The following is an 18,374-nucleotide window of genomic DNA, read 5'->3' as shown; positions in this document are numbered from 1 at the left end:
CGTGGACACAGAAGGGGAAAGTGCTGTAAGTACACACTGATGATACCAGCTTCAGTGTCTTCTCTCCTGTCTGCTCCTCCCACTCTGCTGCTTGAGACAGGAGATCCACCAGGAACTTGATCTGCTTTGAGGTATCAGACCTCCATGGACAGAAACTGCAACAAGGACAGTAACAGCTGATTCAGACATGGATGAACACATGAAACCAGTCATAGCTAAAGATATATGAAGTAGTTATACATTTACATAATGTTCTTTGGTTATATGTTAAAGTGTTTAGTTTTAGAGACATTCACATTACACATTACTCTCCTCCCTCTTTCTCCTCCCTCTTTTTTCTCTTCCCTTTCTAATTTATCTTCCCTCTCTCGTCCCTCTCTCTCTTCCCTCTCTCTCTCTCTCATCCCTCTCTCTCTCTCTCGTCCCTCTCTCTCTCTCTCTCGTCCCTCTCTCTCTCTCTCGTCCCTCTCTCTCTCTCTCGTCCCTCTCTCTCTCTTGTCCCTCTCTCTCTCTTGTCCCTCTCTCTCGTCCCGCTCTCTCTCGTCCCGCTCTCCTCTCTCGCTCTATCGCTTCATACTCTTTCTCATCACCTTTCCCATGCCTCTGTTTTTCTCTTCCATCTCTCTCAACTCTCTCTTCCCTCTCTCTCTTTCTCTTTTCCCTGCTCGCCACCTCTATCTTTCTCTGTCGCTCTTCCCTGTCTCTCTTCACTCGCTCTCTCTCTCTCTCGTCCATTTCTCTTCCCTCTCTTTCTCTCTCTCCTCCCTCTTTTTTTCTCTCTCCTCCCTCCCTCTCTCTCGCTCTTCCCTATCTCTCTTCCACTGGGAGGTAATACAGATTACTGCAAATACTCTAATGTTGATGACTGGGTTCTTTCTTGTAAATTGTTTCTATGAAGTTGCCATTAAATTGCTCTGCCATCATTATTGTATGAGGTATTATTGGTGTGTCTTATCTTTTCTCTCCACTGGCTATCTGGCTAACAGGCTACACTCTAGACAGTCTCTTCTGCTGATGCGTGTGTGTCTGGTAGTGGGTCCCCATTTATAACATAACGTTCTTTGTTTCACGGAAACATTAATTAAATACCTCTATGGACCGGAAAGGAAATCACACTACAAACTATCACCCTCAGGCACTTAAGGAAATCATGAATGTCATGGATATATTGGAATTAGTGGATATATGGAGACTTAAATACCCTGACCTAGTGAGATATACATGGAGGAGGTTTAATATCCTGACCTAGTGAGATATACATGGTGGAGGTTTAATATCCTGACCTAGTGAGATATACATGGAGGAGGTTTAATATCCTGACCTTGTGAGATATACATGGAGGAGGTTTAATATCCTGACCTAGTGAGATATACATGGAGGTTTAATATCCTGACCTAGTGAGATATACATGGAGGAGGTTTAATATCCTGACCTAGTGAGATATACATGGAGGTTTAATATCCTGACCTAGTGAGATATACATGGAGGAGGTTTAATATCCTAACCTAGTGAGATATACATGGAGGTTTAATATCCTGACCTAGTGAGATATACATGGCGGAGGTTTAATACCCTGACCTAGTGAGATATACATGGAGGAGGTTTAATATCCTGACCTAGTGAGATATACATGGTGGAGGTTTAATATCCTGACCTAGTGAGATATACATGGAGGAGGTTTAATATCCTGACCTAGTGAGATATACATGGCGGAGGTTTAATACCCTGACCTAGTGAGATATACATGGAGGTTTAATATCCTGACCTAGTGAGATATACATGGAGGAGGTTTAATATCCTGACCTAGTGAGATATACATGGAGGTTTAATACCCTGACCTAGTGAGATATACATGGAGGAGGTTTAATATCCTGACCTAGTGAGATATACATGGAGGTTTAATATCCTGACCTAGTGAGATATACATGGAGGAGGTTTAATACCCTGACCTAGTGAGATATACATGGAGGAGGTTTAATATCCTGACCTAGTGAGATATACATGGAGGAGGTTTAATATCCTGACCTAGTGAGATATACATGGAGGTTTAACATCCTGACCTAGTGAAATATACATGGAGGTTTAATATCCTGACCTAGTGAGATATACATGGAGGTTAATATCCTGACCTAGTGAGATATACATGGAGGTTTAATACCCTGACCTAGTGAGATATACATGGAGGAGGTTTAATATCCTGACCTAGTGAGATATACATGGAGGTTTAATATCCTGACCTAGTGAGATATACATGGCAGAGGTTTAATACCCTGACCTAGTGAGATATACATGGAGGAGGTTTAATATCCTGACCTAGTGAGATATACATGGAGGAGGTTTAATACCCTGACCTAGTGAGATATACATGGAGGTTTAATATCCTGACCTAGTGAGATATACATGGAGGTTTAATAACCTGACCTAGTGAGATATACATGGCGGAGGTTTAATATCCTGACCTAGTGAGATATACATGGAGGTTTAATACCCTGACCTAGTGAGATATACATGGAGGTTTAATACCCTGACCTAGTGAGATATACATGGAGGAGGTTTAATATCCTGACCTAGTGAGATATACATGGAGGTTTAATATCCTGACCTAGTGAGATATACATGGAGGAGGTTTAATATCCTGACCTAGTGAGATATACATGGCGGAGGTTTAATATCCTGACCTAGTGAGATATACATGGAGGTTTAATACCCTGACCTAGTGAGATATACATAGATGAGGTTTAATATCCTGACCTAGTGAGATATACATGGAGGTTTAATACCCTGACCTAGTGAGATATACATGGAGGAGGTTTAATATCCTGACCTAGTGAGATATACATGGAGGTTTAATATCCTGACCTAGTGAGATATACATGGAGGTTTAATATCCTGACCTAGTGAGATATACATGGAGGTTTAATATCCTGACCTAGTGAGATATACACGGAGGAGGTTTAATATCCTGACCTAGTGAGATATACATGGAGGAGGTTTAATATCCTGACCTAGTGAGATATACATGGAGGAGGTTTAATACCCTGACCTAGTGAGATATACATGGAGGTTTAATACCCTGACCTAGTGAGATATACATGGAGGAGGTTTAATATCCTGACCTAGTGAGATATACACGGAGGAAGTTTAATACCCTGACCTAGTGAGATATACATGGAGGAGGTTTAATACCCTGACCTAGTGAGATATACATGGAGGAGGTTTAATATCCTGACCTAGTGAGATATACATGGAGGAGGTTTAATATCCTGACCTAGTGAGATATACATGGAGGAGGTTTAATACCCTGACCTAGTGAGATATACATGGAGGAGGTTTAATACCCTGACCTAGTGAGATATACATGGAGGTTTAATATCCTGACCTAGTGAGATATACATGGAGGTTTAATATCCTGACCTAGTGAGATATACATGGAGGAAGTTTAATATCCTGACCTAGTGAGATATACATGGAGGAGGTTTAATACCCTGACCTAGTGAGATATACATGGAGGAGGTTTAATACCCTGACCTAGTGAGATATACATGGAGGAGGTTTAATACCCTGACCTAGTGAGATATACATGGAGGAGGTTTAATACCCTGACCTAGTGAGATATACATGGAGGAGGTTTAATATCCTGACCTAGTGAGATATACATGGAGGAGGTTTAATATCCTGACCTAGTGAGATATACATGGAGGTTTAATATCCTGACCTAGTGAGATATACATGGAGGAGGTTTAATACCCTGACCTAGTGAGATATACATGGAGGTTTAATATCCTGACCTAGTGAGATATACATGGAGGAGGTTTAATATCCTGACCTAGTGAGATATACATGGAGGAGGTTTAATATCCTGACTTAGTGAGATATACATGGAGGTTTAATATCCTGACCTAGTGAGATATACATGGAGGTTTAATACCCTGACCTAGTGAGATATACATGGAGGAGGTTTAATACCCTGACCTAGTGAGATATACATGGCGGAGGTTTAATATCCTGACCTAGTGAGATATACATGGCGGAGGTTTAATATCCTGACCTAGTGAGATATACATGGAGGTTTAATACCCTGACCTAGTGAGATATACATGGAGGTTTAATATCCTGACCTAGTGAGATATACATGGAGGTTTAATATCCTGACCTAGTGAGATATACATGGCAGAGGTTTAATACCCTGACCTAGTGAGATATACACAGAGGTTTAATACCCTGACCTAGTGAGATATACATGGAGGTTTAATATCCTGACCTAGTGAGATATACATGGAGGTTTAATATCCTGACCTAGTGAGATATACATGGAGGTTTAATATCCTGACCTAGTGAGATATACATGGAGGAAGTTTAATATCCTGACCTAGTGAGATATACATGGAGGAGGTTTAATATCCTGACCTAGTGAGATATACATGGCGGAGGCTTAATCAAGCTAGTCATCTTGACTACTTTCTTATGTCATTCTCTCTGGCACCAAAGGTTTAAAAAGTGTTGATTGGGGACAGAATGTGGTCAGACCATCACATAATTGGCATATACATTACTCTTACAGAATATCCACGTGGGCGAGGATATTGGAAATTTAATCGAAGTCTACTAGATGATAAATTGTTTAGAACTAGGACAGTAGAATTTATAACTGACTTTTTCAGACATAACATAGGTACAGCAGATCCCCTTATTGTATGGGACACTTTAGTGTGCCTTTAGAGGCCATGCAATTCAGTACTCATCTATAAAACAAAAGCAATTTAGATCAAAAGAGTCCATATTAACAAAGGAAATTGAAGGACTAACAGTACAGTTAGATAGCAATAAAAACTGTCCAATAGAGGCTCAGAATAAGTTAGTGGAAAAACAAAAAAGAAATGGAGCAACTTATTCAAGAAAGATCAAGTGTTATACATTATTAAAAATAAAAAATAAAGCAAACTGAATGGATTATGGGAAAAAATGCACCAAATTCGTTTTCAATCTTCAATATAGAAATGCTAACAAAAAAAATGTATTAAAACTTGTTACAAATGATGGAGTCACGCATGATTCACCAAATTATATTTTGAAAGAGGAAGTAAAGTACTTTAAGAATATGTTTTCGTTTCAGGCTCCTCCATCTCCACTAACTGAAACTAATTGTATAGATTTTTTTCCTAATAATAATGTAAAACTAACATCTGTACAGAAAGACTCATGTGAAGGCCAAATTACAGAGGAGGAACTGCTTGATGCAATTGGGGCCTTTAAGGATGGGAAAACTCCAGGGCTGGATGGCATACCAGTGGAAGTATACAAAACTTTTTTTGATATACTCAAAGGACCATTATTAGCTTGTTTTAACCACTCCTATATAAATGGTAGATTATCAGACACGCAACAAGAAGGTCTGATATCATTATTACTGAAACAGGACCCAAGTGGTATATATAAAGATCCAGTCCATTTAAAAAATTGGAGACCTCTTACACTTCAGTGTTGTGATGCAAAAATCCTAACAAAATGCTTGGCGCATAGAAAAAAACAAGTTTGTCAGATATTATTCATCCTAATCAGACAGGTTTTTTACATGGACGATACATTGGAGATAATATAAGGCAAGTACTGGAAACAATAGAACACTATGAAATATCGGGGACACCAGGCCTGGTTTGCATAGCTGATTTTGAAAAGGCTTTTGATAAAGTACGACTGGAGTTTATATATATGCCTAGAATATTTCAATTTTGGGGAATCTCTTATAAAATGGGTTAAAATTATGTATAGTAACCCTAGGTGTAAAATAGTAAATAATGGCTACACCTCAGAAAGTTTTAAACTATCTACAGGAGTAAAACAAGGTTGTTCACTATCGGCATATCTATTTATTATTGCCATCGAAATGTGAGCTGTTAAAATTAGATCAAACATTAATATTAAGGGATTAAAAATCCGTGGCTTAAAAACTAAGCTGTCATTGTACGCTGATGATTCATGTTTTCTTTTTAAAACCACAATTAGAGTCTCTCCACGGCCTCTTAGAGGATCTAGATACCTTTGCTATCCTCTCTGGATTAAAACCAAATTATGATAAATGTACCATATTACGTATTGGATCACTAAAAAATACACATTTTACATTGCCATGTAGTTTACCAATTAAATGGTCTGACGGAGATGTGGACATACTCGGTATACAAATCCCAAAAGAAAGAAATGATCTCACTCCAATACATTTTTATAGAAAGTTAGCAAAAATAGATAAGATCTTGCTACCATGGAAAGGAAAATACCTGTCTATTTGATTAACTCTTTAGTCATATCACAGTTTACCTATTTGCTTATGGTTTTGCCTACACCTAGTGACCTGCTTTTTAAATTATATGAACAAAAAATATTCCATTTTATGTGGAACGGCAAGCCAGATAAAATTAAAAGGGCCTATTTATATAACGAATATGAAGAAATTCAGAAATTATAAAATACTAAAGGCATCAGTCATACAAAAGTTATACTTAAATCCAAACTGGTTCTCTAGTAAATTGGTACGAATGTCTCATCCTATATTCAAAAAGGGCCTTTTCCCTTTATTCAGATTACACCTGCTCACTTTCGGTTGTTTGAAAAGGAAATAATCTCCAAAATATCTTTATTTTTTAAACAAGCCTTAGAAAGTTGGTTGCAATTTCAGTTTAATCCACCTGAAAGGATGGAACAAATAGTACAACAAATATTGTGGTTAAATTCAAATATAGTAAAAATATTTATCGAAGAAATGTTTAAAAAAGGTATAATTTTAGTGAATGATATCATAAATAGGACTGGTGGAGTTATGTCACACATGCAGCTAACACAGACATATGGAAATGTCTGCTCTACCCAAAATTACAACCAATTAATTGCAGTATTACCACAAAAATGGAAGAGGCAAGTAGAAGGGGAAAAAAGTAAGGAACTTGTATGTCGGCCCTGTATTAAAGAATATAAATGGTTAAAGAAAAGTGTGATAAATAAAAACATATACCAATTTCATTTAAGGACCAAAAAACTGACAGCTGTGCCATATAAATTGCAAAATAGTTGGGAAGAGATGTTCGATGTACCCATTCCATGGCACATGGTTTATGAATTGATACGCAAAACAACGCCGGATTCAAAACTTCACATTTTTCAAATTAAATTACTATACAAAATTCTTGCAACCAATAGAATGTTATATATATGGGGGATACAATCTTCCCAGCTCTGCAGATTCTGCTGTGAGGAGGCAGAGTCATTAGATCATTTATTTTGGTATTGTCCGTATGTAGCTCGTTTTTGGTCACAGGTCCAGGAATGGCTGAAAAATTGCAACATTTGCTTAAAACTAACGCTACAGATAGCAATACTGGGGGATTTGAAAAGCCATAGTCAATCAATCAATAATATAATAATTATTTTAGCAAAATTGTTTATTTTTAATTTACAATCTGTAGAAGCTATGAGAATAGGAAGGTTCAAATCTTTTGTGAAGCATCACAGCACAGTTGAAAAATATATGGCAAATAAAAATCCGAAATGGATGATGTTGGAAGATAGATGGGAAGGGTTGAGTGGAGCTGAAGGGTGGGACTAATAGCAAGATAAACAATGTAGGGCTCTGTGAAATGTGTATAGGTGCGGAGCTTTTGTGAAATAGCACAGTTACAAGTGGAAATCAAACTGGATGGACAACAGAAATAGAGGAAGGACTAAGAACAAACAAGAGAGAACTATTGTAAAGTGGGCTGTGTCTGTAAAATGTGTATAAGATGTATAAATTGAAGATAAAAGCAGAAGTGTTTATCAGTTTACTCCAAATGGGGGATCGGTGGTAGGGTTTGCGGGGAATAATAATAAAGGTATATTCTTTAAAAAGTATGTATGTCTATATAGGTATGTGAATGTATATATGTGTATATGTATGCATGCGTGTATGGATATATATATTTACCCAAAAAAATATGGGGGATTGGAAATGATGCAGACAATTACATTGGAAGCAACATTCTTTCCGCAATATTAAGCTGATCCACCCCTGAAAAAAAAAAAAAATAAAAAAAAATAAAATAAATAAATAAATAAAGCAAGATAGCACCATTAGTACACTCCATTATCATTAACTTTTAAAACATTTACTTCCATTTATTTCTAAACATTAACATTCCCTACTCAATTATAATCTTACTCGATCCTATTCTTCCCATTACTTCCTAAACATTCAAAATTTTTATACCCTTCAACATTATACCATCATTATAACATGTCATTACCAACCTCCTACAGACCATAAGGCCTTGTCCTTTAAACCTAACCAACACAGTCTACAAGCATCGTACCTTAAAGCAACCAACATTAAATTTTATTTATTTTATTAATTAATTCTTCTTATTTTCTTTAATCAATGTCACTTCTCTCTCAATGTTCATTCTTCTTTGTGTGTGTGTGAATGTGTGAGTGTGTGTGTGTGTGTGTGTGTGTGTGTGTGAGTGATTGGGGCCTTCCTAACCATGTCCTCTGTCACTAAAATGTCACAGAACTGGGCCTTGCCTACTACTCTTGAAACTACTATGTCCATCTTCAACATCCATCTTCTCTTCCTCTTCATGGACTAAGACCTGATGTTGTTTCACCAGATCTCAAACCTCTTGTCTGTCAGGAAGGGTCTTCTGTCCTGGATTCAGCCTTCTCTTCCTGGACTAAGACCTGATGTTGTTTCACCAGATGTTAAACCTCTTGTCTGTCAGGAAGGGTCTTCTGTCCTGGATTCAGCCTTCTCTTCCTGGACTAAGACCTGATGTTGTTTCACCAGATCTCAAACCTCTTGTCTGTCAGGAAGGGTCTTCTGTCCTGGATTCAGCCTTCTCTTCCTGGACTAAGACCTGATGTTGTTTCACCAGATGTCAAACCTCTTGTCTGTCAGGAAGGATCTTCTGTCCTGGATTCAGCCTTCTCTTCCTGGACTAAGACCTAATGTTGTTTCACCAGATGTTAAACCTCTTGTCTGTCAGGAAGGGTCTTCTGTCCTGGATTCAGCCTTCTCTTCCTGGACTAAGACCTGATGTTGTTTCACCAGATCTCAAACCTCTTGTCTGTCAAGAAGGGTCTTCTGTCCTGTATTCAGCCTTCTCTTCCTGGACTAAGACCTGATGTTGTTACACCAGATGTCAAACCTCTTGTCTGTCAAGAAGGGTATTCTGTCCTGGATTCTGTTGTTGAAGAGTCTATAGAACATGATTATTATTAATCATTATTACATCATTAGACAACACATCTCCATCCTCCAACAGTTGCCCCCAGCAACAGACCCACCCATATGATCTCACACACACATGCTCTGCTCACCGTCACACACACCCTTACCGTACGGTGTGTATTGAAGTGTTGGTAGAAACCAGTTGGAGTATACTGTCAGTCAGAGCATCAGTGATGTCATTGTGGCTCAGGCTACAAGAGAGAGAGAGAGAGAGAGAGAGAGAGAGAGAGAGAGAGAGAGAGTTTGAGTTTTTATAAAACCTTTATTTTATACTCAAATGTTAACACAAATAATGACACACTGTCTTTTCAGAAATGAATCAACAAATGTACTTCCTAAACGAAAAATAAATAAATACATAACATCTACATTCAACTTATTTCTTCTGCAAAAAATAATTTCCCCTCCTCTACAAAACAAAGCGCTCCTTCGTATGCCCACTTCTCCTCAAACAATATGAGATCTTTTACAGCTGAGAAGAACTCAAAATCTACTTTTATTCTTGCTTTCACTAATCCTTTAAAAACACATCTTACATCCTGCCCATATCCCATTTCTATCTTATGTTTCCTACTCAGAAAAATGGACATCTTAGCTTGTCCCAAAATAAAATTTAACATTTGACATTTTCTTTTCTGTTGCTTACTATATCTAAACCCCAAAATAAAAACAGTGTTATTGAAAACCTCCCCTACAGCTTTAAACAAAGATTCCAGCATTTCCAATAGAGGTTTTATCCTCTCACACTCCATAAAACAGTGAAAAATAGTTTATCTTATATTACAAAAAGGACATCCATCTCTAACATCTGAGTTAATAACAGATATAAAAGCATTAACTGCAATGATACCATGTAAAACCCTCCATTGCATATCACCAGTACCCTTTTGTAACGGTGGCTTGTACAGTGCTCTCCATTCTGGCTTTACTTTATCATCAATGCCCAATTTTACCCTCCATGGAGTGTCTTTTCTATTTTTCAATTTATCTTTGTTCAACACCTTGACACACCCCCTATACAAGTCCTTCCCATTCACCTCATCCAAACTCACCTCCTCCAACCCTCTCAAATCCATCAATAACACCTTTCTTTCTGACTCTGAGATATTTGGTGTAATCCCTAGTCTTGGAAATGAGACGTCTTCATCTTGTATATTCTTCTTGTGGTTACTAAGCATACCCCACTCTTCCGCTGACAGAGCCTTCCTGCAGCGCCCCAACATTTGTCCGACAATCCTTTCCGACCTCATCCCCAAATGTTCAGCCACCCGTCTTCCATCCATTAAGGCGGGCCCAGCCATGGCCATTAACTGTTTTAAGGTGATTATTTTGCCCTTCACCAGAATCTTGGAGAAATGTGGAACAGCTGCAGTTGTACAATCCAGTCTTGCCCCATACACCAGCGGTTCCTCCAACAGCCAATGCACTGACTCCGCTGAATTTCGTCTGGACACCTTCATTATGCTCCACACTCTGAGAAGGCCTCTGTAAAACGGAGGTACTCCCTCCCTAGAAATCTGCCTACTATCAACCAGAAATAAAGCCTTCTTTAAACCTAATCCTCCAACCCGCTGTAATACAAGACCTGCCACTCCTCTCCACACCACATTTTCCGGTCCATAAAGCAACCTTTGAATAAACTGAAACCGGAAAGCAGCAGCTCTACTATCAAGATGTACAAGACCTTGTCCCCCCTCCTCTTCTGACAAATACAAAACACTTTGTGGAACCCAATGATATTTATCCCAAAGGAAATCCACAATAATTGCCTGTATCTTAGCCAGAAGGCCAGATGGTGGTTCTAAAACTGACAACCGATGCCACAGTGCAGAGGCAATCACATTGTTAACTATAATAGTGCGCCCCCTATATGACATACGAGATAATAACCAACGCCATCTCCTCATCCTCCCTTCCACCATTTCAACCTACCCCACTCCAATTCTTTTCCATAGTCCCCTCATCTCCTAGGTACACTCCAAGATACTTAAAACCTCCCTTACACCATTCTAGCCCCCCTGGCAAAGCCATGATCCCTCCAGCCCATTTTCCAATCTGTAAAGCACAACTCTTTTCCCAATTTACCTTTGCAGAGGATATTCCCCTAAAACGATCAACCATTAGACTCAAACTATCCACCTCCGCTTGATTTTTCACTAACACAACTACATCATCAGCATAGGCTGAGAGACGAATAGGAGGAATATCCTCTGAAAGGTACACCCCTTCAATGCGACTTCTAATGCTATTTAGTAGTGGCTCTATAGCAATGGCATACAACATCCCTGACAAAGAACATCCCTGCCGAATACCTCTACACACTTTAAAAGGAGCACTCAAACCACCGTTAACTTTCAATACACTTTCAATGTCACCATATATCACCTTTATCATGGCAATAAAACCCGAGCTGAACCCAAACGCCTCAAGCGTGTGCCATAAATATTTATGTTCAACTCGGTCAAATGCCTTTTCCTGATCAATTGAAATTAGACCAGCATCCAACCCAATAGCCTTAGAGACGTCCAAAAAATCACGAATCAGAGAAATGTTATCCCCTATCTGCCTGCCAGGAACACAGTAGGACTGGTCCGTATGTATGATTTGCCCCATCACCTCCCTCAGCCTGTTGGACAAAGCCTTTGACAATATCTTATAATCAGTGCACAATAAAGCCACCGGCCTCCAGTTCTTCACCTCCCTAGGGTCACCCTTTTTGGGCAATAGGGTGAGGACAGCCCTTCTGCAGCTTATTGGTAGTAACCCTCCGGTTAAACTATCATTAACTACTGCTAGCCAATCCTCTCCCAACATAGCCCAAAAAGACTTAAAAAAGTCAACGGGAAGCCCATCAATGCCTGGTGCCCTTCCATTTTCCATGCCTTTTAATGCAGTGTATAACTCCTGCAAAGACAATGGTTGCTCCAGCTCAACCTGAGCTTCTGCAGCCACCTTTGGGAGCCCATCAAAGAACTGTTGTGTCACTGTTTTATCCTCTTTGTACTCACACTTATAGAGCTCAGCATAGAACTCTGCTGCCCTCTTTCTAATTTCACTCGGGCTAGTGAGCTCTTGTCCAACAGCTGATTTGAGACAATGAATAATTTTTCTTTGTCCATTCTTTTTCTCTAAACCAAAGAAAAACTTGGATGAGGCATCCATTTCAGATATTCCCTGAAACTTACTTCTCACCAATGCCCCCTGTGCTCTGATACCCAGCAGGTCTGCCAATGCAGCTTTTCTCCTCTTGAGGGCCTGAGTATGGCCTCGATCTCCTGTGGTCTCAACCAACGTCATGAGTTCCACTATTTCAAACTCTAAGGCTTTCATTGATCTGGTGATATCCTTGGTGACATTCCTCGTGTATTGATTACAGAATTGTTGAATCTGGATTTTCCCTATATCCCACCACTGTTGAAGTGATATAAAACTGGCCTTTTGAGACCTCCACCTCTCCCAGAAAAAAACAAAAACATTTCCTGAAGTGAGCATCACTCAATAAAGTTATATTAAAATGCCAGTATGCACTTTTAGGTTTTACAACATTAATGTACACCACCTTTGTTACTAAACAATGATCAGAAAATCCCACTTGATTTATAGACCTGAGATTGATGCTCAAAACAATAAAACCTATCTAACCTGGTCAGAGAGATGGTGTTCTCTCTCACATGCGCCCAGGTGTACTGCCTTGTTCCTCCATGTTGACTCCGCCAAATATCACACAATTCATAGTGTTACAATAAGGCGTTTTAAAAAAGTCCTTGAGGCTATATGAGGTTCTTTGTGATTTCTATCTAAATCGCTGACTGTGCAGTTGAAATCCCCAGCAATAAATAAATAATCCTCTTTGTTACATTTCTCAATGGTATTTGATAATGTCTCTAAAAAACATACCCTCTCAACTGTCACCACTGGGGCATATACATTTATCAGACACATAGTGATGTTTTCATACCTTGCTCTGACTTTTAATAACCTCCCCTCAACTATCTCCTCAATCTCATAAGACAAAGGCAAAAACCCTTTTGAGAACAAAATAGCCACCCCCCCCACTTTTTGAGTTTTTATGACTACACACCACTGTCCCCCCCCACTCCTGTTGCCACATAACTTCATTTTCCAAATTACTATGCGTTTCTTGTAGAAAAATTATGTCACTTCCCTTTCCCCTAATTAACTCATACACCATGGCTCTTTTTTTACCATCTCTAGCCCCATTTACGTTTAAAGAAGAAATCTTAAAACTGCTCATGGATGAAAAAAATATACAAAGGATGATACAGCCACCACATCTCTTTACAGAGTTAAAACTGCAACTGAACTCTTTCATTTTCTTTCGAATTTACATCACTTATCACTCTCGTGACCACTTTCTTGAGTCTAGCAATTTCAGGGCTTTTCAACCCTCCTCCTGTAATTTTTGACATCAGAAACTTTGCTGATTCAATAAACAATTCACTTTCAGGGAAAAAATCAGTTACATTGTAATCCTGCATATATTTCTTCCCTTTTGTCAACTTCAGAAATTGACGTATCTTCTCAATTCCATATCTCCCTTCTATCCCATTTGTCTCGCTACATTGTTGTGACGCGTCAGAAGACTCACTCTCGCTATCCTCCCCAGAAGAAAACTCCACCATCTCTACCACTTGTTCATCTTCAACTGATTTATCACTCTCTACCTTTCTCTTAGAACTAGACCCTTCACCCCCCCTTACATTCTTCCTTTTACTCCTAGGTATTTTGAAAACATCTGCTTCTTTTTCCGTTATTTCAATCTCCTCTTGCCCTCCAATTTCATTTTCCAGCACCACCTCAGCGACGGCAGTCGCAATCTCACCACCTGTTTCCCCTCCCTCTTTTTTCTGATCTACCACAATTTCCACCTTATCCACAATGCCTTCTTCTCCTACTTTTCCAACCACATCTGCCCACCTTCTCCCTTCCCCTGCACCCTTAGCATGTTCATCCCTTCGCGGTGGTGCGTTATTTGCACCAGCACTATAACCACTACCGGTCTCAGCGCGCTCATTCTCGGGACAACTGCGCACCAAATGCCCCTCTCTTCCACAGCCAAAGCATTTCATTGATTCCGTCGAAGCATAAAATACATAATCAAATCCATCAATCTTAAAACTGAACGCTAAATTCAGTTCATCTACGTCCTTTTTTAAGATCATATGCACTTGTCTCCTATGAGACACGACATGTTTCAGCAACGGAGATTTGCATCCAAAAAGAACTTTCTTTATTGTAGATACGATTTGACCATGACGAGATAACTCTCGCTCCAATATTTCATCTCTAACAAAAGGTGGCACGTTAGACAGTATCACTTTTTTCGCCGGATTCATAAGCGGAAATACTTGCGTCTGTGCCTCCCGCAACACAACACCCGTCTCCACTATTTTATTCACCTTTTCAATAGAATCTAAAAAGATCACTACAGCGCTATTCATCCTTGAGGCTGATTTGATGCTATCATACCCAATGATAGCACCCACAGCCAGGCTACATTCTTCTACTGAACACCCTGCCGCGGCTGGAATCTTTACCCCATGCCTCCGGGTAAGTTTTTCAAACTCTACACTTCCTCGAGCGGCCATTGCAACCAGCCCCACCCGCTGGTTGTGCCCTCGCGAAAAAAAAACAACCTCAACGATCCCACCACCCTTATACGTGCTTAGTGATAGTTAAACAAGATACCCTTAAAACAACTAAACTAATGAATATATATATACATACCAAAACCCAATAGAGTGAAAAGAAATTCCATTCGCTCTCACAAACACTCCTGCTTGACGACTCACTCCCAGCATGCACTCCAATGAGAGAGAGAGAGAGAGAGAGAGAGAGAGAGAGAGAGAGAGAGACATTTGTCATCTAGTCACGCACACACACACACACACACACACACACACACACACACACACACACACACACAGTGAAAGCCACTCACTCCAGGACTTGTACTTTATGCAGGTGTGTGATCAGGGGCTGTAGGTGGTGGTCTGTGAGTTGACAGTGGCTGAGGTCCAGTTCTGACAGACCCTCTGAGTGTTCCAGAACCAGGGCCAGAGATCCACAGGCCTTCTGATCCAGCCTGGTCTCACTGAGGTCCAGCTCCCCATTCAGGGCTCTGCACAGGGACTCTGTGTGCCTCAGCAGCCCCTCTTCAATACCCTCACACACAAGGTCCAGCAGCTGAAGTAGCAGAGCTTTGCTGGAACTGAGAGGACAAGAAGCAGAGACAACATCATGACACAGAGTAGGTTTAACTCCTACTGATAAACTAGTTGGTCAAATGTTTGTCTTTGTATGTCTAACCTCAGCTTGACGATATGCAGGATGGGAAGCAGCTCCCTCAGTGCTCTGTCCTCCACCTCACAGTCTCTTAGGATGAGCTGGACCTGGTTCTGGACCAGCTGGGTGCTGTGTTGGTTCTGCTTCAGAACAGAGTTGATGGCCCTGCAGTGGTCAGTGGTCAGACACAGAGCCTCTCCTGGGTCCTGAGCTGACAGGTCCACAGAGGAGGAGCAGGAGAAGTCCAGCCTGTAGTGCAGAGACCTGAGCAGCCATACTGCTGTTGGTGGTGGTGGTGGTGGTGGTGCCCCCTCCTGGACCTGAGAGGCAGCACAGCACTGGAGGAAACTCAGTAGTAACTTCCTGTCAACACTACAGAGAGAGACAGAGAGAGAGACAGAGAGCGAGAGACAGAGAGTGAGCGACAGAGAGAGACAGCGAGACAGAGAGAGAGAGCGACAGAGGGAGACAGCGAGACAGAGAGAGAGAGAGAGACAGAGAGAGAGACAGAGAGCGAGAGACAGAGAGTGAGCGACAGAGAGAGACAGCGAGACAGAGAGAGAGAGAGACTTATTTACACACCATCACACATTAAAACACTGATAAACACACTACAACTCTGTTTATCAGGTCAACTCCCAGGCGTTCCCCTTCAATTCCACCCCTAGCTGAGGTTAAGGTTAGTACGTTAACCTAAGGTTAGGGTTAGAGGTTAAATCTGTCAGGAAGTGGAAAGCCTCATAGTTCTATCCATTCTAGCAGGGTCAAAGAGTGCCAACTAAACCTGAGCTGGGAGACTCTCTCCAGAAGAGGCAGGATGCTCTCTATCTCCCCCGGTGGTATGGAGGTCCACAGCAGGTTGACTTTGACTTGGTGGCTGTGCTGCAGGGTAAAACACAGAGCAGTACAGTCCACTCTGTCCAGCTCTCTGCTGTTCAGGTTGATCCAATGGTCTGAAGATCTCAACAAACTGGACACACAGTCACTGTCTCTACTGTCATAGATGTGTCTGATGGAGGACTTTACAAAGCTGGAACTGGACCTGAACAAACATGGAGAATGGATTGTTGTGGTTATGTCAAGGTTTTATAAAGGATAACTCACATAGTAACAACTGTCTGGATAGGACATGAATAATTAAAGTCTAAAATATTGAATAACGATCTCCCACCTCTTGAATAAAACCCTAATGATAATACAGAGGATAACTCACATAGTAACAACTGGCTGGATAGGACATGAATAATTAAAGTCTAAAATATTGAATAACGATCTCCCACCTCTTGAATAAAACCCTAATGATAATACAGAGGAAAACTCACATAGTAACATCTGGCTGGATAGGACATGAATAATTAAAGTCTATAAATATTGAATAAAGATCTCCCACCTCTTCAATAAAACCCTAATGATATTACAGAGGAAAACTCACAACAACATGTCACTGGATACAAATAGTTATTTTATTATTTCTAGAAAGTCTGAAAAGAGAAAGAAGTTCTCCCACCTCTTGAGAGTAACCCTTCCCAGAAAGGGGAGAAGATCTGAGATGTTCTTCTCTAGAAGCCTGTTCTTCCTGAGGTCCACAGTGATGTTGTGGGTTGAATGCTGCAGCAGAGAGAGAAGCACTTCCCAGTCCAGCCTGCAGGAGGTCAGGTCTCCACCAACCTTCTCCAGGAACCACTGAGTCAAGTCCTTGTCCTGAGCTTCATACACAACTACAGTCAGCTGCTGCAGAGTGTCTGAGTTCAGTCTAGGATGTTGGAACAAACAGGCAGTCAGAAATATGAAGAAAAACACATGAATGACGTTACTATTTCTACTTTTAAAAAACATCAGTTTCAGACTGACCTGAGAGAGAGAGGTCCCTGGTGACACAGCAGTGTGATGAGAGAGTGACCCTGGATCCAGAGGTCAGTCAGGTCCAGACACTGAACCCTCCAGAGTCTCAGCAGGGAAGCCACACTACTCAGAGCCCTGGATAACACTCTCTCTGGTGGCTGGCTGCTCTTTAGGACCAGGGAGAGTTCTGGGACAGTCAGTGGAGTAGCACCTCTCCCTGTCCTCCTAACCAGTCTGGACAGTTTCACTGCCATACCCACACTCAGCCTGGAATGAAAAGACGAAACTCAAGTCACTTGAAACAGAGAAACCTTGTCAGATAAATGCTCAGTAGGAAAATCAACTATTCAATAGACCTGTAAAAGCTGTCTTACTGAACATACCCGAGTTTGTGGAGCTTTGACTCATGTCTCAAAAGAAGTGTGGCTCCTTTGAGAGAGATCTTGCTGGGGGTGAGAGTGAGGTCCACTCTGGAGGCACAGAGACCCAGGACTCTCCCCACAGACCTGCAGGTTTTCCTGGGTAACTCTCCTCCCAGTGACAGGGTGGAGCCCAAGGCCTGGAGAAGAGAGGCCAACTGCTGGTCCTCCTCTCTGGACCTCACAGGGATGGATTCACACACAGTCTGGAAGAACCTGTCATCACCACAGCTGAAACAGCAAAACATGGAGGACATCAAATCAGACATTTAGGAGACAGTGACGTCCAAATGTATTGGGACAGTGACACATGGTTTGTTGTTTTGGCTCGGTACTCCAGCACTTTCTAAACGGTGAAAATGCCCTGACATTAAAGCTGACAGTCTGACCTTTAACCTCAGTCATTGTATCATGTCAAAGTGTACAGAGACAAAATAACAAATGTGTCCCAGTACGTTGACCTCACTGTACATGTTATCTGGAAATATAATACCATGTCACAGAGAAAGTTACACAATTTACAAGACATTTGGTTTAATAGATTAGATATT

At 40.7% G+C, this 18,374-nt stretch overlaps 1 protein-coding gene across 1 annotated transcript in view; it reads right to left on the bottom strand.

The window, feature by feature from the left end:
- Positions 1-8,961: 8,961 nt before the first annotated feature.
- LOC120042584 overlaps positions 8,962-18,374 on the bottom strand; it is a 10,241-nt gene continuing 828 nt past the window's right edge. The window contains exons 2-9 of the mRNA XM_038987407.1: positions 17,414-17,671; positions 17,070-17,315; positions 16,347-16,604; positions 15,587-15,934; positions 15,219-15,488; positions 9,364-9,447; positions 9,203-9,224; positions 8,962-9,026 (exon numbers count right to left, since the gene is read on the bottom strand). Coding sequence (XP_038843335.1) covers positions 8,982-9,026; positions 9,203-9,224; positions 9,364-9,447; positions 15,219-15,488; positions 15,587-15,934; positions 16,347-16,604; positions 17,070-17,315; positions 17,414-17,658 — 1,518 coding nt within the window. The 5' untranslated portion in view covers positions 17,659-17,671 and the 3' untranslated portion in view covers positions 8,962-8,981. The remainder of the gene's footprint in view (positions 9,027-9,202; positions 9,225-9,363; positions 9,448-15,218; positions 15,489-15,586; positions 15,935-16,346; positions 16,605-17,069; positions 17,316-17,413; positions 17,672-18,374) is intronic.

Source organism: Salvelinus namaycush, unplaced genomic scaffold, assembly GCF_016432855.1.
Source record: "Salvelinus namaycush isolate Seneca unplaced genomic scaffold, SaNama_1.0 Scaffold721, whole genome shotgun sequence".
In the NCBI taxonomy this organism is placed as follows: Eukaryota; Metazoa; Chordata; class Actinopteri; order Salmoniformes; family Salmonidae; genus Salvelinus; species Salvelinus namaycush.
Note: the sequence above shows the minus strand (reverse complement) of the source record. Positions and strands in the feature narration are given on the sequence as shown.